Below are 23,611 nucleotides of genomic sequence, written 5' to 3'. Positions count from 1 at the left end.
TGCCATGAGACTAGGCAAAATCCTGCCTGCACCAATTCAACTAATGTGCTGTCACTAGGGATGGTGGTGGAGGGGTTGGCATGTTATCTGAAAGATGTGGTTCTCTTTCTGGCTGTGCGCAGGTGTTTGGCTGCCTACTCTGAGAACAACTTTCCAAAACTTCGTTATCTGGGTTAAGCCGGCTGTGCTTGCGCTTGGAGCCCAATTCTTTAGGTTCAGCTAGTTATATTCTTGAGCTTCATTAAAAGGTTTTAGTACAGTTGAGTGACTTTCTAAGTTATTTTGGAAGCATTTAAAGCTCAGAATGTTACCAAGCATGTAAGTAAGGCAGGTGAGATGGCAGATTTTCCTTTCAGAAAGATGTTATCACAGTCCCATGGCTTTAAAGTTGCCATTATTGATCCATTTGATTTAATATTCCAGTAACTGAACCTCATGCTGTGACTAACTGCAGACTTTCCTGCTACACTTCATTGTTAATGTTCATTGAGCTAAGGTGCATTAAATAAAAATGTTGCTGCTCTGAGTGGAGAGAGAATGTGTTATTACAAACAATGTGTTAGTGATTCACAGTTTGAGGCTTTAATTAGGTTTCAATTTGAAAGTTGCAATTTCAGACAGACAGACAGACTTTATTGATCCCGAGGGGAAATTGGGTTTTGTTACAGTTGCACCAACCAAGAATAGAGTGGAGATACAGCAAAATAAAACCAGAAATAATTAAATGATAAGTAAATTATGCCAAGTGGAAATAAGTCCATGATCAGCCTATTGGCTCAGGGTGTCTGACACTCCGAGGGAGGAGTTGTAAAGTTTGATGGCCACAGGCAGGAATGACTTCCTATGATGTTCAGTGTTGCATTTCTTGTCTTTCTGAAAATTTGGGCTTTGGTCAATTATAGATCAAACCCTAAAGATTCTTTGTCCTGCTTTCAGAGCTTGGAAATTGCCTACCTTTAGAAGGCTGTAGTTCAAAGTCTCTCTCCCACTCCCAATCAGTGAGTATAGGGCTTCTGTTTCCATTAGTTGGAGAGCCCAGATTGATGGTGTTGGGATAGATGCAGTCAACCATTTGACAGGAAGGAGATGTTTCTTTGGAATCCCTGCCTCAGTATTACAGACACAGTTGTAGAGTGTGTACAAGACCAAGATTAACAGTTCATTTGAATTCCAAGATCTGGGAAATGGGCAGAAAAAAGTGAATGTGTAGCACAATATCAGCCACTATCTTGTTTTGGCAGAGCAGGCTCAAGGGGTCAAATAGCTTGTTATTTCTTGACTTCATTTTTATAGCAGGTGATTGTCACTTTGTTTGGGGATTCCCTTTTAGATTGAAATTGGTCTTTTTTTCAATGACTACTTTTTCCTAATTTCCAAACATTACATGTACACATTCTGTCTATATAAGAATTGCTAATTACAGTTGTGCTAAAATATGCAACTGGTTGAAGAACATATTGATGTACAATTTGTTATAAAAGCAAAATGATTATCACTTAAATCATGTAGAATGCTTGCAGCTTTGGTTTTTTTTTTGACAAAAATATTGTTCTAGGACTCTCAGGATGGCGTTCAAGGGGTGAAGCTGAATTAGGCTTTGCTCCAATCCTTTTACTTCTTTTACCTGCAATCACCCCCTAACTGACTTATTTATAACTACACTAAAGGGGTTGATAATTAAGATATACTTTTCGACTTTTTGAATTGTATTTTCAACTTGTTAAAATGGCTGGCAGATCACGAGAAACTAAAGAAGTGAGACCAACTAAAGAACAGTTATCTCTGGATGCAATCGGGAAACTTATGGATGAGAGACTGGAGGATAAACTCAGCCCAAAATTTTCCCAGCTTGATGAAACTTTAAAGGCGGTCAACGTAAGTCTTCAATTACTTAAATCGGAAATTCAACAACAACAACAAGCAAGAATTTCAGCTCTTGAAGAAGCCGCTCGTCAGAGAGATCGTAAAATTGAAACTTTGGAACAAAAGCTGTCTTCGACTTCTCAAGTGCTGGAACGCTACAAATCCAAAATTATTGATCTTGAAAATCGATCTTGAAGACAGAACCTGTGGATAATCGGGCACCTGGAAATTGTTGAAAGGAGATCCCGTTGAGTTTTTCTATAAATTCTTAATGGATATGTTCGGTTCTAATGTTCTGGATACCCCTCTAGTGATCAACCGTGCGCACCGCATTTTTTTTTTGCTTAAAACCAGCTCCAGGTGAGAGACCGCGGCCAGTAACCTCCGACTTCACTATGCTCATATTAAAGATTGCCTGATTCGAGCTGCTCGACAGAAGGACATGATTGACTTTAAAGATTTCAAATTTCGTATTGTGGAATATTTTAGCCCTGAAGTTTTGAGGGGAAAAAATGGCTTTTAAACCGGTGATATCGGAATTCTATCGGAAAGGCTACAAATAAGTGCTGTTGTTCCCAGCGCAACTGAGAGTCGTTCTTCCCGATAATTCTCGTTGGCTGTTTAAATCTCCAGCTGATGCCCAAAGATTTTTCGAGGAACAGCATCTTTCCACTATGAGTTGATTAACATATTGTATTTTTAATATCTATTTTTAATTGTTCTTTATTGTTTCTGTTTTCTCTTTTAAGCTAACAATTAGCTTATAAATTTGGACCTTTCATAATTTGAAGATCCATATGTGATGACTGATGGTGTAATTACTTTTTACATGTTCAAGTAAAGGTCTGTTTTTGGTTTCTTTTGAGACTTCTTTTATTATCATTCTTTTGATTTTGAAAGCTACTAATTAAATGTTTTTAAAGATAGATAGATACTTTATTCATCCCCATGGGGAAATTCAACTTTTTTTCCAATGTCCCATACACTTGTTGTAGCAAAACTAATTACATACAATACTTAACTCAGTAAAAAAATATGATATGCATCTAAATCACCATCTCAAAAAGCATTAATAATAGCTTTTAAAAAGTTCTTAAGTCCTGGCGGTAGAATTGTAAAGCCTAATGGCATTGGGGAGTATTGACCTCTTCATCCTGTCTGAGGAGCATTGCATCGATAGTAACCTGTCACTGAAACTGCTTCTCTGTCTCTGGATGGTGCTATGTAGAGGATGTTCAGAGTTATCTATAATTGACCGTAGCCTACTCAGCGCCCTTCGCTCAGCTACCGATGTTAAACTCTCCAGTACTTTGCCCACGACAGAGCCCGCCTTCCTTACCAGCTTATTAAGACGTGAGGCGTCCCTCTTCTTAATGCTTCCTCCCCAACACGCCACCACAAAGAAGAGGGCGCTCTCCACAACTGACCTATAGAACATCTTCAGCATCTCACTACAGACATTGAATGACGCCAACCTTCTTAGGAAGTACATTCGACTCTGTGCCTTCCTGCACAAGGCATCTGTGTTGGCAGTCCAGTCAAGCTTCTCGTCTAACTGTACTCCCAGATACTTGTAGGTTTGAATATAAGCTTTATATTTTTTACGCTGAAGTATTCAGTCTTTTTTTTAAATTTCTCTTTTCAATATGTCGTTTCTTCTTCCCGTAAGACCTTAGTTCTTGGACACGTCACATCCGTTCGGGTGTGTCTGAACAAGACTGCTGGTATTCTATCGAAATAGTAGCATAATGCTATCCTGTTTTAGGTGTTAACGGTTTAGTTTTTTTCTCTCTCTTAATCTTGTCCTTTTTTAATAATAATTTTATAGTCCTGTTATGCTAACCTTTTGCTTTTTTTTGAATATGGGTGGTTTGTGTCTTTTTTTTTCTTTTTTTTTTTGAGCCACCGTCTTGAGAGATGGGGGTAAAATTAGTGTTAGTTTGCCTGCTGGCCTTTCTCTGGGTTTTTGTGGGTGGGGGGGAGGGGGTTTCTCTTTTGCTATTGTGTTTCGCTTAGTTTTTCCTTCATGGGCTGACTTGAAACTACCAAAATGGCTGAAGTGTTGTAACTTATGGTTCCCCTTTGAACCTGCTCTCCTCTTCCGGATTCATGAGTTTATTTTCTGTTTAACCTTGTGTGTTTACTATGATAAATATTAGCAATATGGATAAGATTATTAACTTTTCTTGGGATACAAATGGTTTAAATCATCCGATTAAACAGAAAAAAATATTTGAAGTATTCCATAGAACGAATGCTAATATTATTTTTGCACAAGAGAATCATGTGAGGAAGGAGGATAGTCAACATTTTTTAGGTTTTGGAAGGGCCAACAGTATCATTCGAATTCTCAAGCTAAAGTAAGAGGCGTTTCTATTTTTATAGACTCCTCAACCTCTTTTATACATTATGAAACAATTTCAGACCCACAAGGTAGATTTTTGCTCCTCACTGGTTTACTTTTTAACCAAAAAGTTGTTTTAGTTAATGTTTATGCTCCGAATATTGACTGTCCTGAATTTTTTAAGTGTTTATTCACATCCCTCCCTAATTTAAATGAGTATATGCTGATAATGGGTGGGGATTTTAAATGTTGTTTAAATCCCTCGATGGATAGATCTAAGTCCATTCAGGTTCTTCCGAATAAATCAGCTTCTCTCATTAACTCCTTTATGGTTGATTCTAGAATTTCAGAAATTTGACGATTTCTACATCCCAAGGATAAAGAATTCTCATATTTTTCTCATGTTTATCATAATTACTCAAGAATTGACTATTTCTTTATTGATCATCATTTACTTACAGACGTTATTGACTGTAAGGCAATTCTATTACTATTTAAGATTCTATTACTATCTCTGATCGTGCATCTTTGAAGCTATCTATTAAGACAGCGGATTCATCCTCAAGTGTTAAATCATGGCGGTTCAACTCTACTCCAGGATTCAGATTTTCTCAACTTTATTAAACAACTAATTGATTTGTTCTTTTCAACAAACTTTACAGAAGAGATTTCTAGTGGAATATTATGGGACACTTTTAAAGTATTTATCTGTGGACAAATTATTTCATACTCTGCTGGAGTCAGAAAACGAATTACCACTGAAATACTTATGTTGGTTGATATCAATTTCTTTAATTTTAAGACTTACTCTGTGACTCGTAGTAAAGAGCTTTATAAAAAGAGAGTTGAACTTCAAATGAAGCACAGTTTGCTACTATACTCTTCAATTGAAAATGAATTAATTAAATCTAGGACTCAGTTTTATATACATGGGGACAAATCTGGTAAATTATTGGCTAATCAATTGAAAACTGCTTCGGTTAAACGGCAGATCATTAAGATTTGTAAACGAGATGGTACTTTGACGATTGATCATAAAGAGATAAATAAAGCCTTTCAAGAATTTTATAACTCTTTATATCAATCAGAATTTTCTGATGATTCTTCCGTAATAGATGAATTTTTAAGGAAACTGAATATCCCGAAATTAACAGCCAAGGATTGTATACTATTAGATGCACCCATTACGGAAACCAAAATAAAAGAGGCTATTTTTTCAATGAATTCAGGTAAAGCCCCTGGTCCGGATGGTTATACCATGGAATTTTTAAAATCTTTCTTCTATACTCCTTGGTTATGTAAAATTTTTAAGGATGCATTAACTGTAGGTAAATTGCCACAATCTTTTTATGACACCTCCATTTCTTTAATTCTTAAAGCCAAAGACCCTATTGAATGTGCATCATATCGGCTTATATCTTTGCTGAATGTGGATTCCAAGATCTTTACCAAAGTTTTGGCCACTAGATTGGAAAATGTACTACCTTGAATCATTTCTGAGGACCAGACCGTATTTATTAAAATTCGTTATTTATCTTTTAACATTAGAAAATTAATTAATATAGCTTATACTCCTTCATCTAGAATCCCAGAATGTGTTATTTCCTTAGACGCTGAAAAAGCGTTTGACAGAGTTGAATGGCCATATTTATTTAATACGCTTCAGAATTTTAACTTTAGCCCAACATTTATATTATGGATTAAATTAATATATTATAAGCCTTTGGTTTCGGTTCTTACCAATAATCAAAGATCTCCCTTTTTTTCAGCTGTTTCGTGGCACGAGGCAAGGCTGTCCTTTAAGTCCTCTACTATTTGATATTGCTTTGGAACCCTTAGCCATTGCTATTTGTGATACACCTAACATTTTTGGTATTACCGGTGAGGAAGGGACATATAAGCTATCACTATATGCTGATAACTTGTTACTATATATCTCTGATCCTGAGAGATCTATTCCTGTTATTTTATCTTTGCTTGCTCAGTTTAATAGTTTTTTTGGCTATAAACTGAATGTTAATAAGAGTGAATTATTCCCATTAAATACGCAAGTTCCAATCTATAAACATCTACCGTTTAAAGTAGTTACAGATAACTTTACTTATTTGGGTATTAAAATTACCAAGAAACATAAGGATTTATTTAAAGTTAACTTTTTACCTTTAATTGACCAAATTAAGCAACTTGTTACTAGATGGTCCCCATTGTCTTTGTCATTGGTTGGTCAAATCAGTGCTATTAAGATGATAGTTTTACCTAAATCTTCCTTTGATACTATTGACTCCAAAATATCCTCGTGTGTATGGCAGAATAAAAATCCTAGATTTTGTAAAAAAAAAACTTACAGAAGCCTAAGAAGGAAGGTGGTTTGGCTTTGCCAAACCTAAGATTTTACTACTGGGCAGTTAACATCCGATATTTAATATTTTGGACACAGGAATTGGCAGCATTACAAAGCCCACAATGGGTAAATTTGGAGTGTAAATCTGTACAAGGCTTTTCATTGTTCTCTATCTTAGGATCTTCACTTCCCTTTGTCCTATCTAAACTGAATAAATAAATGACTAACCCTATAATTGAATATACATTACGAATATGGCTTCAATTCCGTAAATTTTTTGGTTTGAATAAGTTCATCTTATCAAGCCCTATTATATCTAATTTTCTTTTTCAGCCCTCTCTTATGGACCAAGCCTTTGTGCTATGGAAAACGAGAGGTATATCATGTTTTCGTGGTTTATTTTCAGATAATTGTTTTATGTCCTTTGAACAGCCGTCCAATAAATATAATTTGTCTAGAGCCCATTTTTTTAGATACTTACAAATTAGAAATTATTTGAATAATATGTTACAGTCCTTTCCGAATTCATGCCCAATTGATATTACGGAAAAAATTCTAGGTTTAAATCCCTATTAGAAGGGTTTAGTAGCCGTCATTTACAATATGATCATGAAAATACAACCAGGGATGTCAGATTAAATTAAGAATGAATGGGGAAAAAGAACTTCAATGTCCTTTACCTACAGAGCAATGGGAGAAAATCTTACAGTTAGTTAACTCCTATTTGTGCCAAACATGCCCTAATACAATTCAAAGTGGGACATAGGGCTCATATGTCCAAGGACAAACTTGCTCGATTTTATTCTCATGTTAATCCAATCTGTGACAGATGTCACTCTGAAGTAGCCTCATTGACTCGCGTGTTTTGGTCTTGCCCTTGCTTGCAAAAATACTGGAAAGATATTTTTGGTATAATTACAACAGTTTTGAATATTAACTTGCAACTTCATCCTATTACTGCAATTTTTGGCTTACCAATGGTGAATAACAGTTGTTTATCCCCCCTCAGCTCAGCGGATGATTGCATTTGCCACACTTATGGCTAGAAGATCTATTCGACTGAACTGGAAAGAAATTAATCCCCCAACTACATTTCAGTGGTTTTCCCAAACTATTTCTTGTTTGAGTTTAGAAAAAATCAGAAGTGTCGTTTTTGACCCTTTGGTCAAATTTGAAGAAACCTGGAGACCATTTATTCAACATTTTCATATAAGTTAAACTGACCTTTCCCGGACGTTTTTCTTATCATCTTTAATTATTTGGATAGAGGTGCGGAGTTATTGACACTACTGTGTATATTTGATATGATACAATAGCCCATATCGGTTAGGTTAGTTTTTTTGGGGGGGTTTTCTTTTCCATTTTTTGTAACACACTATGAGTTTGGGAGGTTATTATATTTGTGTTATCAACTGTTTTTGTATTTTAGCCTTATTAATTATGTACTCTCAAGCTCTCTGTATTTGCTGTTTTTCTTATGTTTGAAAACTAATAAAAAAAATTATTGTTCTAGGGTTTCTATAAATGCTCTTGCTCTTCCTCTCTTTCTACTACATCCCTCAAGCTGAAATCTAGGTCCTTTAACAAAGCTGCAGATTTAGAAAGTGAACACAAATTGCTTAACGGCCAGTAGTCTACTCAATGTTATCTCCTGTAGTGGTTTGAATTTGTACCTTCCTGCGAGAAGCCAGCTTCCAAGGCTCGGTAACTACCTTTTGAACTGACAGGCTCAAACAGAAGGCATAGAAACAATTATGTAAGTGTACCGGGAGACTGTGTGCAAACAGGTTTGTAACAATGTTTGTGCCAAACGGATTGCATTTGTGGGTTTGGTATTTATGGGCACTGGCAAAGGAAGGGTCCTGATTTTGTGGGTGTTATCAGATTCAGATGTCTAGTGTTCGCTTAACTTTGTAGGGGCTTCATGGTAACTGAAGTCTGAGATTGTCCCAATACAGAGCATTGATCATATTATTCATACAATGGTACACAGAAAATGTAGTCTAAATATTATTATGGTGACCTTGGAAACTACAGCCCATTGTGAAGTTATGGAGGCCAAGCTGTTGCAACAGTTAATGTTGTTGCCTGAATTGGACAAACTTAGTTCTCTTCTGACTTCAGTTTTGTTCATTCTCTTCACTATTTTCCTTCGATATTCAAAAAAAAACATCTTAGTAGGTTATTAATTGATTTTTTCCTCCTTTGGTATTATAATATTGGAGCAGGAACAAGCGCACTTATAGGAAAAATTAGTGACAGTTCAGATGTAGCAAAAGTACTAGTGCTCTCTTGTCCAACTTTAAATGGTAGTAAGATTCAGAAGGGAAACTTTATGGACATGGAACGTCTACAGGGAACTAAGATGAGGGAATTAGACTAATGAGATTGCTTTACTTGGAGCTGTCCAAGACTATAGTTGGCTGTGCTTCCTGTGCTATTTACAGGTTTTTGGCTTATTGATTCCTTAGAGATATTCAGGTGTGTCATGAAGGTGTGTTTGGAGGTTTGAGAAGTTTTCCCTGAAGAGTTGCAAAATTTATTTCTCTCCTACAGCCTTGTGCTTTTGTGCTTGATTCCTTGTGTTCCTTCTGTCCAAAAGCAGAGTAACGCACACAATAACTAAATTGTGAAAGTGAAATCAGTTCTCTGTGGGGCATTTACACACTGATTGTTCTTTCCAAGTTGTAAATATTCCCCATCCACATTTGGATAAACCTAATGGGACAGAGTTGTTTCAGTCGCCTGTTCTTGTTGCCTATCTTGTATACGGTTGTTTTCAAAAGAAACCATCCCAACACTGGAGCTTCTTCTTTAGAGGACTTTGTATGAATTGCTTATTTTGTAGTACTGTATTTGAATTCATTCCTTTTAAAGGTACATGATCATTTTGAACTGTGCAGTTTGTATGCTTGTAATATGGAGTCAATTACAATTTCCTTGCAACGTGAAAAATTAGTGACAAAACTGTTCATTAAGAGTCTGAGGCCTTAACATTGAATTAGAATTGAACACATCTGATCTTAAACTAATTTTAGGTATACATATACATTAATTCCAATTAGAATTTGCATTAATGTGCATCATAATATTTGGGTATTTTTACTCATTTTGAGATGTTAGCTACCTTCGTAATTTTTTCTTGTAGATGATTCCTTTAATTTCATTTTGCTTATCCATGCCTGTGTTCTGACCTTTGACATTTTCTTCCCTCCCCTCATCCTTTTTGCAGGGTCGTATTGCTTGTGCCAATGTCTTAAGTGATCTTTATGCCATGGGTGTCACAGAGTGTGACAACATGTTGATGCTGCTTGGAGTCAGCAATAAAATGACAGATAAGGTAAGCCTGAACATTAACATACACATCCAAGTAATCTGAATAATATGCGTTTGTTATTGTGGGAATGTTCCACACATTTCTAATGCCAGTACAATTGTAGATTTTCTATTAATATTTTTGCTTTTGAATAGCTTCTTCAAAATGTTAAGGACATACAGTAATGTTCAGAAGTCCTAGGCACATGTAAAAAAAAAACTGCTTTTAGGTTGTTCCAAGCATCTTGGAGTACTTGGAACAGTTCTTCTACAGACATTGGCTGTCTTGTTTGCTTTTTGCTCTTGCTTGTGCTCTCTCTCGCGCTCGCTTTCTCTCCAGGTAATCCCAGACAGCCTCAATTATATTGAGTTCAGGGCTCTGAGGGGGCCATACCATCTGTTGTAGAACTCTTTGTTTTTCATTTTGCTGAAGATATTTCTTTGACCTTGGCTGTGTGTTTGGGTCATTATCCTACTGCAGATTGAAGTTGGGACTAATCAGACACTTCCCAGATGGTATTGTATGATGGATAAGAATCTGCTTGTACTTCTCAGCATTGAGGATTCCATTAATTCTGACCAGATCACCAACACCATTGACAGAAATACAGTACCAAACATGCAGGGAACCTCATTGTGCTTCATTGTTGGTTGCAGACACTCATCCATGTAGCTCTCTGCAGCTTTTTTTTAATGGATAAACAGCCTCCTGTTTGGGCCAGAAGTTTCAAATTTTGACTCATCAGTGCAGAGCACTTGCTGCCGTTGTTAGCATCCCACCTGTTTTTGTGCTTAGATGGGTTTCTTAGCTTTGTTTCCACTTTGGAGGAGTGGCCTTTAGACAGCAACTCTTCTAGGAAGGCCACTTCTGACAAGATATCTCTGGACTGTAGACGGGTATACTTGGGTTTCTCTGAGTTCAGAGATGATAGTAATGCTGGACTTCTGATGTGGAAGGGATATCAATTTGATGTATCTCTCATCTGCTGCACTCAGTTTCCGTAGCTGCCCACTCCTTTTCTGGTCTGTTTCCTCGTGCATCTTCAGAGCTTGGACAGCACATCTTCAAACTCCTGTCTAGGGTGAAATTTCTGCTTGGGAGAGACCTTGCTGATGCAGAATGGCCATCTTATCTTGTTGCTATGTTAACTCTTGCCATGCTGTAAGAATTGATGATTTGAAGGTTAAACTGTTACATCTGCCACATGCTCATCTTTTTGTTTGGTTGTCCTTCACCCAATTTGATTCCTCTACACAAATCTGTTTCAGTTAATCAGTTTACTTCATTCATTCATTCATTGATCATTAGCACCTGTTATCTTTGTTTAATTGTGCACTGAGCTATTACTTAGTATGTTACTTTCTTTAATGAAATACAAAAATTACTTAACGTTTTAATTTTTTTTGGAAAATGAAATGTTTGGAAATCTAAATTTTGCTTTTTTTTCTACTGACATGCTAATGCAAAAGACAAAACAAATGTCCAAAACAAAATTTGTGTCTGTATATGTGTATATATGTATATGTGTGTGTGTATATGTATATATATATATATATGCCTGTGTGTGTGTACGCACATATCTAGGGTGCCTAAGACTTTTGGATGGTACTGTAGCTTTGTTAATGTACCAAAGAATTCTATGGAATACAACAAAGAAAATAACAATTCTTAAATTTGTGTACAATAATTCCTGCCGCTGTCTGTAAGGAGATTTTACATTCTTCTTATGACATCATGGGTTTCCTCTGGGTACTCCAGTTTCCTTCCAACAGTCCAAAGATGTACTGGTTAATAGGTTAATTGGTCATTGTAAATTGTCCAATGACTAAGTTGGGGTTAAATAGGTGGTTCCTGGGAGGTGTGGGTGGAAGGGCCAGAAGGCCCTATTCCATGCTGTATCTCAATTAAAAATTCTGGGAAGTTGCAGTTTGTTGAATATCTGTAAAGCAAGCAAAGAATCAGTTTGGGCATAAACTCTTTAGTTCTGAAGAAGGATAAGCATCTAAAATGGTAGTACTTCTCTCGGCTTTTGGAAATGTGGATCACTTCCCACATCTATATCCTTGGGCAAGGTAGACTGATGATGAAATTCTCCACGACCTTCAGTGTGCTTGCACAGCCTTTTGTTGTTCAAGGGAAAGGTTATCTGAAGATCAAGACAATGAATCTGGCACTAAAATGGGGTGTATTTGGCAAAGTGACCCCTGACCTTGCACATCCTTGGATCCTTATTACCTACAGCAGCCATCTTGTAAAGCACTGCCCAGAAGAAAGCAATGGCAAACCACTTCTGTAGAAAAGTTTGCCGAAACAGTCACGGTCATGGAAAGGCCATGATTACCCACCTTATATGACACGACACAAAACGAATGATATAAGACAGTGGCAGAGGGGTGTATGTCTACTGAAGGTTGATGACCAGTGGTGTTCTGCATGGACCAGTGGACTGATTAATAAGTTTTTAGGTGACACAAAAATGTTGCAGTTGTGGATAATGAGGAAAGCAGTCAAAGGATTCAGCAGATGAAGGCCAGGTGGAAATGTAGGCAGAGAAGCAGTGGATGGTGCCTAATCCCAACAAGTATGCAATGTTTTGGAGGGTCAAATTTAAAAGGCTAGTGTACAATAAATGGTTGAACTCTTGATAAATGGAGAATTAATTTACAGTTATGTCTATTACTCTCTGAAAGTGGCAGCACAAGCAGAGGGGGTGCTAAAGAAAGTAAAAGGCATAATTCAGTTGGGATTTTGACTCTAAAAGTTGGAAAGTCATATTGCAACTGTATAAAATTTTAGTTGGACCACATTTAAGCTGCATTTATCAGGTATGTGAATTGATAGGAAATGGAGGAATATTGAAACTGTTCAGACAAGTGGAAATAGTTTGGATTGGGATTGTGGATGGCACTTGGAATGAAGGGCTTGTTTCTGTGCTGTACTGTTCTGTGTCCTGTGTGCTCTCTCAATTCAGATAGTACAGTGTCACTTTCACGTCAGAAAACACTTGCATGTGATTGAAGTGGTAGGAAAGTGCCATTAGAGTTGGTAGAGCAGTCCAGCAATTACCTAACTCTGAGTATGAAATTGCAGTGTACTGTTCATAGGTCAAGCAGAGACAGAGAATTGTCCCAAACAACGCTACTGATTCCAGGTCGTCTTGTACTCACCTGAACGTATTTTGGTCAGCACATGGCAAGTTTATTTGGATGCAGGTGATGTCCGGTTCAAATTCAGTCCAGGTGGAAAATCAACTTGCTACAATGATAGAAATGCTACATCCCATTACTTTAATCAACTTGAGGTCAAGTTTTAATTATAAAACTGATATAATTAGTATGTATAATTGTCTATAGACTATGTTGCTACTTTTGTGGCCAAGAGTGAAACTTCAGCAGTAGTACTCACATAAGTAGAAAGAGGGATGAGGTCCTGCAAAGGAAGTTTTGGAAGTTGGGCAGAATGTTCAAAAGGAATTGGTTGAGATGGGTACAATTGCAACATTTGAAGCATTTGATTAGGTACTGTACATTGGAGAGGAGAGGCCTAGAGGGTTATGGCCTCAGATTGGGACCTGGGACCTAGCAGGGAGGTTGCTGTGGTCACGTAGACCAGTTGGGCCAAAGGATAATCTCAGGATTACCCTCTGTATCATGTGCCAGTGGGGGTAGCAATAAAAGGATAAGACAGAATAATATGTTTCTAACTTGATGGTACTGAAGAGGACTTCAGTTAGTTAGACTATAGGACACATGAGTGGAATTAGGCTGTTCCACCCGTTGAGTCTCCTCCATCATGCCATCATGGCTGACTTATTATTATCCCTCAACCCCGTTCTCCTACCTTCTCTCCATAACATTTGACACCCTGACTAAGCAGGAACCTATCAACCTCTGCTTTAATGACTTTTCACTTTTCCTCCACTTCTGCGGTCAGTTCTGGAATAGGCAGGACCTTTCGTTGAAGGCAGGCAAATGGCTTTGTCTCTATGGACTTTAATAAGATATTTGGCAAGGTCCCTCATGGTTGGCTGGTCTAGGGGTTGTAGATACATGGGATCCAAGGTGTGTTGGCTGGCCAGATCCAAAATTGGTTGTTGATTGGAGGTAGAGTGTATATGTGGAACCACAGGGATAGGTGCTGGGACCTTTTATATTAATAACCCTTGTATTTTTATTTTTTCATGGCTTAGATATGAAGTAGATGCTATGAAAGTTAGTTTTGGTGAGGCAATGAGGGAGATTGGCTAAAGCTACAGCAGGATATAGATCAGATGGAATTGAATTCGAACAAGTGGCAATGCATTTTGTGAAGTCAGGTAATGTAGGAAATGTGCAGTAAATACTCATTAAGGAATGCTGATGAACACAGAGACCTTTGGTCTCTTCCATTGTTCTCTGAAGGTGGCAATGGGTAGATGGGCTGAAGGGCCCCTTGCTGTATTTTGCAACTCAGTGAATCTATGACTGTGATTGCAATGCTGGAAATAAAATGATTTGAGCAGTTAATTTAGATAATCCTAGCATGGATCCTTGTAGATTGCATACAGTTTGTTACTTTCCATTTGTATAACAAGGAAGATCATGGTTATTTGGTATTTTCATTGAAGGTTAATCAACTAATGAAGCCCTTTTAAAATGTTAAGACCTATCCAGTTCAGGCAGAATAAAACACAATTGAAAACAGAGCTGTTTTCAATTAGTTGGATTGTCAGAATCAATGAATACACATTGGGCAACAGTAGGAGCTGTTGAGATTATTTGTTGCATGTGCTGTAATGAGAGGTTATCCTACCTCTAATTTTGATAGTCAGCTACTGGTTCCATGTTCTGAACTGGTAATAAACATCTTGCATGTCCTGAAAGATTGTTTCAAGAAATAGTAGAAAGTTTGACATTTTTAAATTTGAAAAGTGTCTTGTACTTGACACGATTTAAGTAGTAATCCAATGGCTTTCATTCTGGATGAGTTTGAATTCTTTCACAGCATGATGTGAAATTGAATAACATCTGGTAATTATTAGGGTAGCCTCCAGAGAGTGATAAAAGCTGTCAGTGGTGTCTTCTCAGCTGCTTCACTATTACTTGCAGAGTTGGGAGCTTGACACCCAGCCCAGTGTGAGTTGCAGTTGATTTCAGTCTGATATTAAATGGCAAAATATATCATTATCCTGAGGGCCTTTTGCAAATTGCATGCCAGTGTTGCTCATGTTGTTAGTATGTAGCACATAGTTATGTAGTGAACTTTATAAAATAACTATTGCACTTAATTTTAACAGAAACTACCTTATGAAAATATTCACATAATTTTTGTCTGTTTTGTGCATAGGAGCGGGACAAAGTAATGCCACTAATAATACAGGGTTTTAAAGATGCAGCAGATGAAGCGGGTACATCAGTTACTGGTGGGCAAACGGTACTAAACCCTTGGATCATTTTAGGAGGTGTGGCCACTACAGTCTGTCAGCCGAATGAATTCATCATGTAAGTGTATTCCTTTATTTAATGATTGCAACATCTGGTTAAGATGGCGCTGCCAAACAAATGCAGCAGCTCACTGGTATGGTAGTAAGGCAAGAAATCCGGCTTTAAGAATCACTTACGACACGTTTTTTGAGGTAAATTGTGTTACATTATTGCCGCAAACAGTGAGAGGGCAAGCGATGGCAAGGTGAGTTTGGGAGGGTTGGTGAGCTGGGTTGGTGTGTTGCAGAATCGGTGCAGATGGAGTAAGCCGTTGGGAGAGAAGTCAGGGTAGTGGAGTTCTGAACCTGTACAACTGGCCTGGGTGTGAGGTTGGATTGCTCTGGACGCTGAGCTGATTTGAAGAGTGGCCTCAGGCTGGGAGGTGAAATCTGGGCCTGGAGAAAGTCCCTGGACGATGTAGTCTAGGCACTGAGCCCCTTCGCAGCAGCTGGATCCTAGCACGAGGTACAATCTGCTGTTTATACAATTTAAACGCCGGCCCATTTTGGAGGTAAGAGTTGATTTTGCTTGCTCTCCGTGGTATTCACTCCTCTCTCCAGGGTACAGGAGCATTTTGCTGTTCTGTTCAGTCAATTTAAATTCCGGCCTAGATCGACTTGAAAGAAAACAGTCCAAGGATCTGAGGCGAGAACCAATTTTGCCAGCTCTGTGTGATGGTCTTCTCTCCATAGCACTGAGGCTATGAAGACTGCCTCAGCTGCTGTGTTTCATATCCACGATTATGATAAACTGATAAGTGAGGCTTTGGGTCTGCTCTGGGCTGTTTCAGGGCTCAGATCTGAGGACTAAATTTGGTTTGGAACTTCGTTTGTTTGCCTCCACTGTTTGCATGATTTGTGTTTTGTTTCCCCTTTCTTTTGCACATTGGGTGTTTGTTTTTATTATTTTTCTTTAATTGGGTTGTTTTCAGGTTTTTTGCTTTGTAGGGAAATAACTCTCAAGGTTGTATAATTTGTACATTCTTTGATTATAAACTTTGACTTGAATTGTAACACACTGACCATATAGTGGATAAGGGAAAGCATTTTATGCTGGGTAGAAAAGTTTATGCTCTTGAAGTAACTTTTTAACTTAATCCCAATTTGAGGTTGGCTACATCCTTAAAATAATAGACAAGATCAATGAATTTGCAGTGTAACCATATGAGTTAGTATTTTCACTCGACATATTTATTAATTTATGCAACTCATAACCCAGAACATATTTTTCAGTTATTTCAAGTGGCTTTACTTCAAATCAGATTCAGACAATTCATCATTGTATAAATTTCGCCAAAAATTCACCAGATATTTTGCATATTCATACCTTTATACCTACTGAAACCAAAAAAATCGCTTGTGACAATAATAGTACTTGGCATTGTGGATGAAACCCCATGGTACTTCTTTCCGCCTGAGTATTTTTACTCAAAATGCAATCCCTTTTATTAATAAGAGAAGAAAATTTTGTTTTGACTAAAATTCACATAATTTACCGATCCAAAGTCCTCTACTTCTGATTTCAGTTTGGGAGACTGTAAATATTGAACAGTAGATGGACCACTGAATTGAAGGTGATTTGGCAATTTTAATTTGCTAGCGGTACTTGTTTAATTGTACGTGTATTTATGCATATGTTTATAGAAGTATAGAACATAGAATTTTTCAGATGTACAGAATTTAATCCTTTGGAAACTTTGTCAGATTGAGTATTTGAGGTACTCACATAACATTGCGTTGATTTTTTGACAGTGATCAACAGAAAAAGACTTGTGTCCAAGTGGAAACAGATTTCTTCAGTTACAAATATAAAACACAAAATAATTAATTGCTTAAGTATTCACACCCCCCCCCCTTAATATGACACATCAAATCATCACTTCTGCAGCCAATTGGTTTCAGAAATCACTTAGTTTAGTTAAATGGAAATCTGTTCTTGGGGACCTGTCTGCAGTCAAGGTGTTTCAATTGATTGTAGTAAAAGTACACCTGTATCTGAAAGGTCCACCTATTGATGAGATGTATCCTGACAAAAACTACACCATGAAGACAAAAGAACACTCTGAGCAATTCCACAAAAAGGTTTTTGGAAAGCACAAGTCAGGAGATGGATACAATAGAATTTGCAAGTTACCAAATATCCCTTGGAATACATCCAATTGACATCCAATATGTCAATCATCAAGAAATGGAAGGAATATGGCACAGTTGTAATTCTGCCTAGAGCAGGCTGTCCTCAAAAACCGAGTGACCGTGCAAGAAGGGGACTAGTGAGGGAGGCCACCAAGTGACCTATGACAACTCTGGAGGAGGTGCAAGTTTCAGTGGCTGAGAGACTGTGCATATAACAGCTGTTGCTAAGGTACTTCACCTGTCACAGCTTTATGGGAGAGTGGCAAAGAGAAAGCTGCTTTTGTAAAAAAAAACACAAAAAAAAAAAACAACTCATCTGAAATCTGGGCTAGAATTTACCTGAAAGTTCTATGGTCTGATGAAACCAAAATGGGGCTTTTTGGCCATTAGACTAAATACTCTTTTTGTGTAACCCAAACACTGCCTGTCATGAAAATGCACCATCCCTATAATAATGCATGGTGGTGGCTGTATCATGCTGTAGAGATGTATTTAATGCAGCAAAATAAAGGGAAATCCTGGCGGAAAACCTGATGCAGACTCCAAGAGAACTGCGACTTGGGAGAATATTTGTTTTCCAGCAAGGCAATGACCCCAAACATGAAGCTAAGGTTACACAGGAATGACTTTAAAAACAACAAAGTTAGTGTCCTGGAGTGACAAAGTCAGATTTCAGACCTCAATCCAATTGAGAATTTGTGGCTGGACTTGAAAAGGGCTGTTCACTCACAATCCCCATGCAATCTGACAGAGCTTGAGCAGTTTTGTAAAGAATAATGGGGGGAGGAGGAGGGGAAATGGCAGTATTTCGATGTGCAAAGCAGATAGAGACCCATCCACACAGACTCAAAGCTGTAATTGCTGCCAAAGGTGCATCAACTAAATACTGACTTGAACGGGGTAAATACTTGTGCATTCAATTATTTTGTGTTTTATATTTGTAATTAATTTAAGTTACTTTGTGGAGATCTGTTTTCACTTTGACATGGAAGAGTCTTTTTCTATTGATAGGTGTGAAAAAGGCCAAGTTAAATCCACTGTGATTTGATGTTGTAAAGCAATAAAATGTGAATGTGGGGGGGGGGTGGGATGAATACTTTTGATAGGCACTGTAGGAGCAGAATTAAGCCACTCGGCCTGTCAAGTGTGCTCCGCCATTCCATCGTGGCTAAATTACTACCCTCTCAACCCCATTCTCTTGCCTTCTCCCTGTAACCTATGGCACCCTGACTAACCAAGAACTTATCAACTTCCACTTTAAATATACTCAAATGACTTGTCCTCCACAGCCATCCATGGCAGTGAATTCCATAGATTAACCGTCCTCTGGTTAAAGAAATTTCTTCTCATCTCTGTACCCTCTGGTGTTAGACTTACCCACTTTAGGAAACATCCTCTCCATATCCAGTCTAGGCCTTTCAATATTTGATAGGTTTCAATAAGATCCCTCCTCATTCTTCTAAACTCCAAGTACAGACCCAGAGCCATCAAATGCTCTTCGTACATTAATCCTTTCACTCCCCAGAATCATTCTCATGAACCTCCTGAATCCTCTCTCATGCCAGTGTTTTTTTTTCTTGGATAAGGAGCTCAAAACTGTTCGCATCACTTCAAGTGCGGTCTGACAAATGCCTTATAAAGCCTCAGCATTGCATCCTTGCTCATAAATTCTAGTCCCCTTGAAATGAATGCTAACACTGCATTTGCCTTCCTTACCACAAAGTTAAGCTGCAAGGTAACCTTTAGGGAATCCAGCACAAGGACTCCCAAGTGCCTTTGTGCCTCTGTCTTTTGAATTTTCTTCTCATTTAGAATATGGTCAGTACCTTTGTTCTTTCTACCAAAGTCCATGACCAAACTCTTCCCTACACGATATTCCATCTGTTACTTTGCTCATTTTCCCAATCTGTTCTTCTGCAGACACCCTACTTCCTCAATACTACCTGCCCCTCCACCTGTTATAGCTGAACAGATGTTAATTGTGTGTACAAAGTTGGGATAATTCTTATGAGTAAATCATTACATATGGAAAGCTGGTAAAAGGGTAAGTGGCTATATTAACCTGACTAACTTTGAATATAGGCGTTGTAAGTAAGAGGTTACAATTTTAAATCAATGTTGTTTTACACTCAGTGTGAATATATATCAAGTATCTAATTCTGAGATCAATAAAGCTACTATCTGTAGAGAACTGATGTAGGATTTGTAATGTTTAAAAGCTGGGTAAATTTAGAGCTTAATAATCACTTGGTTTATTAGCATGAATTTACTACAGTAACAATTCCATTGTAGATGTACGGTAACTATGTGGTTTGGACAGTATCCAACTAATTGTCCACAACAATGTGGTGTTGAGCTTCATTCCTGAATTCTTGTGGTGAAATCACAGTTCTGTTAGATCAGGAAATAGAAACATAGAAAAACTACAGCACAATTCAGGCCCTTCGTCCACAAAGCAGTGCCGAACACGTCCTTACTTTAGAAATTACCTAGGGTTATCCATAGCGCTTTATTTTTCTAAGCTCCATGTACCTATCCAGGAGTCTCTTAAAAGACCGTCGCCAGTAGCCCATTCCACACACTCACCACTCTCTGCCTATATAAAAAAAACTTACCCCAACATCTCCTCTGTATCTACTTCCAAGCACCTTAAAACTGTGCCCGCTCATGCTAGCTCTCTCAGCCCTGGGAAAACGCCTCTGACTATCTACACGATCAATGCCTCATCATCTTGTACACCTCTGAAAGGTCACCTCTCATCCTCTCTTGCTCCAAAGAAAAAAGGCCACTCTTTGTATACTCACCGTCTACAACCACTCTTTGTCTTCTGTGGGCAAGCCAATTCTGGATCCACAAAGAAATCAGATTCAGGTTCAGTTTATTGTCATTTAGAAACCACAAATGCAATGCAGTTTAAAAAATGAGACAACGTTCTCCGGAATGATATCACAAAAAAGCACACGACAAAACAGATCACACAAGAAAAACCACATAATGTTTGGTAATCCCCAATCCAGAGTCCGGAGAGGCTGCTGCGTATCAATGTTGCACTACCATCTTAGCTCCCCCCTTGGATTCCATGCTTCCTTACTTTCTCAATAAGCTTTGCATGGGATACCTTATCAAATGCCTTGCTGAAATCCATATACACTACATCTACTGCTCTACCTTCATCAATGTGTTTAGTCACATCCTCAAAAAATTCAATCAGGCTTGTAAGGCATGACTTGCCTTTAACAATGCAATGCTGACTATTTCTAATCATATTATGCCTCTCTAAATGTTCATAAATCCTGCCTTTCAGGATCTTCTCCATCAACCTAACAACCACTAAAGTAAGATTCACTGGTCTATAACTTCCTGGGCTATCTCAACTCCCTTTCTTGAATAAGGGAACAACATCCACAACCCTCCAATCCTCCGGAACCTCTCCTGTCCTCATTGATGATGCTAAGATCATCGCCAGAGGCTCAGCAATCTCCTCCCTTACCTCCCACAGTCGCCTGGAGTACATCTCATTTGGTCTTGGTGACTTATCCAACTTGATGCTTTCCAAAAGCTCCAGCACATCCTCTTTCTTAATATCTACATGCTCAAGCTTTTCAGTCCACTGCAAGTCATCCCTACAATCGCCAAGATACTTTTCCGTAGTGAATACTGAAGGAAAGTATTTATTAAGTACCTCTGATATCTCCTCCAGTTCCATACACACTTTTCCACTGTCACACTTGATTGGTCCTGTTCTCTCAGATCTCCTCTTGCTTTTCACATACTTGTAGAATGCTTGCAATTTTCCTTAATCCTGTCTGCCAGGGCCTTCTCATGGCCCCTTCTGGCTCTCCTAATTTCATTCTTAAGCTCCTTCCTGCTAGCCTTATAATCTATTAGATCTCTTATCATCACCTGGTGTTTTGAACCTTTCGTAAGCTCCTCTTCTTAACTAGATCTTCAACAGCTTTTATACACCACGGTTCCTATACCTTACTATCCTTTCCCTGTCTCATTGGAATATATCCCACTGAGAGATCTGACACCTGACCAGGTTAATTTCCCAATGCCAGATCAAGAACAGCCTCTCCTTCTAGGTTTATCTACACACTGTGTCAAGAAACCTTCCTGACCACACCTAACAAAAATAGAGGTTTATGACCTGGTGTTAAATCAAAATATTTTTTAATTATTCAGGGTAACAAGCATAAAATGCTGGAGGAACTCATCAGGTCAGGTAGAATCTATGGAATAGAATAAAGCATTGATGTTTCAGCTGAGATCAGGTCTTGGCCTGAAATGGCAACTGTTTTTTCATTTCCATAGATGCTGCAAGAGCTATTGAGTTGCTCCATCATTTTGTGTGTGTTGTTTTGGATTTCCGGCAACTGCAGAATCTCTTGTATTTATTACCCTGGGTGTTGATTTGAAAGGGGTCTATACACATGGTTACCTTTCCATTCACCTGTTTTTTTCTCTCTCCAAGTGGAGGGGTAGTATGATATGTGGTATATTGAAAAATTGTTAGTGTGTTTTGGAGGTTACAACACTGCAGTTATGATGCACCAAGCACAGAGTATATGTTTAGGTTGGTGAATGGGATACTCTAAGGGTAGAGTATTTATATTTTTACCTAAAAACATTGCAGAATTTTGTATATGCTTATTATGTGGTAGAGATTTTGAATTTTAACATCATATATGACACAAGCATTAGATAGGCAACAAGTGCCAGTAATTGCCATTTATGTTTTTAAACTTTAGAAGACTTTTCATTTTGAAAAGTTAGCAAGCTGTGAGAAATTGTTTCACAAATAACAAGATGACTTTTGTATTTCTCTTTTAGCAAACATCTGGTCCCTCTTCAGCACAAGAAATATTATATAGCCTTACGTGTAAAGAATTATAGGCAATGACTTGCACCCTGTCATTTTGAATGGAGAATTTTGGAGCACCAAAGGTTTATATTGTCCTCTGCTGCTTTAATATTTAACCTGTTTCACTGATTGTATAATTTTAGTAGTGTTTTAAAAATGCACTCAGTGGCAACTTATATATCTGCTTATTTTTTTAAAAACTTTTTTTATTGAGTTTTCAAATGATTACAGAAAGAAAAAAATATATATATCCTTCCCCCCTTAACATCCCTATAGAGAAAAAAAGAAAGAAAGAAAGAGTGTCTGGATATCGGAAGATCCCCACATGCTCCATGGAGTTCGTAATAACTTTAGTATATATATTTATTTATTTCCCCAAATAACCAATTATTTTATCTTCGGAGCACCTATATATTTAATCCTGTCTTTTGTAAATAAGGGCGCCAAATTTTCAAAAAATGTTTCATATTTATCTCTTTAAATTATAAGTAATTTTTTTCCAAGTGGAATACAGCTGGAAATTTCATTCTTCCAACGATCTATACTTAAGTATGCATCCGATTTCCAAGTAACTGCAATAGCCTTTTTGGCTACTGCCAGTGCAATTTTTATGAATTCTTTCTGATATTTATTCAATTTGGGTTTCGATTCAATATCGCTTAATAAAAATAATATTGGATTATGTGGAAGTTGTGTTCCAATAATTTGTTCCAATAAAACTCTTATTAAATTTGTCCAAAAAGGTTGAATTTTAGAACAAGACCAAGTAGAATGTAAAAAAGTACCGATTTCTTGGTTACATCGGAAACACTGATCAGATAAATTTGGATTTAATTTATTTATTTTTTGTGGTGTAATATATAATTGATGTAAAAAATTATATTGCACTAATCTTAACCGGACATTTATTGTATTTGTCATACTATCAAGACATAGTCTTGACCAATTTGTTTCTTCAATTTTAATATTCAAGTCACTTTCCCATTTTTGTCTTGACTTATGGACTCCTTGTTTAATTGCCTGTTTTTGAATCAAGCTATACATACAAGAAATAAATTTTTTAGTTTTTCCTTTTTGAATTAAAGTTTCTATTTCATTAGATTTCGGCAATAACATTGTTTGACCTAATTTTTCTCTTAAATAAGTCCTTAATTGGAAGTAACAAAAAAGAGTGTTGTTTGATACTTTATTCTTTAATTGATCAAATGACATTAATATACCTCCTTCAAAACAATCTCCTATATATCTAATCCCTTATTGAAACCAATTATATAAAAGTTGATTATCCA

General features: G+C 37.5%; 1 protein-coding gene across 1 annotated transcript in view; it reads left to right on the top strand.

Annotated features, from left to right (window-relative positions):
* Window positions 1-23,611, top strand: part of sephs1 (selenophosphate synthetase 1) — a 69,803-nt gene that overhangs the window by 32,635 nt on the left and 13,557 nt on the right. The window contains exons 4-5 of the mRNA XM_073066414.1: window positions 9,781-9,888; window positions 15,190-15,344. Coding sequence (XP_072922515.1) covers window positions 9,781-9,888; window positions 15,190-15,344 — 263 coding nt within the window. The remainder of the gene's footprint in view (window positions 1-9,780; window positions 9,889-15,189; window positions 15,345-23,611) is intronic.

This window comes from Hemitrygon akajei, chromosome 14 (genome assembly GCF_048418815.1).
Source record: "Hemitrygon akajei chromosome 14, sHemAka1.3, whole genome shotgun sequence".
Classification (NCBI taxonomy): Eukaryota; Metazoa; Chordata; class Chondrichthyes; order Myliobatiformes; family Dasyatidae; genus Hemitrygon; species Hemitrygon akajei.
Note: the sequence above shows the minus strand (reverse complement) of the source record. Positions and strands in the feature narration are given on the sequence as shown.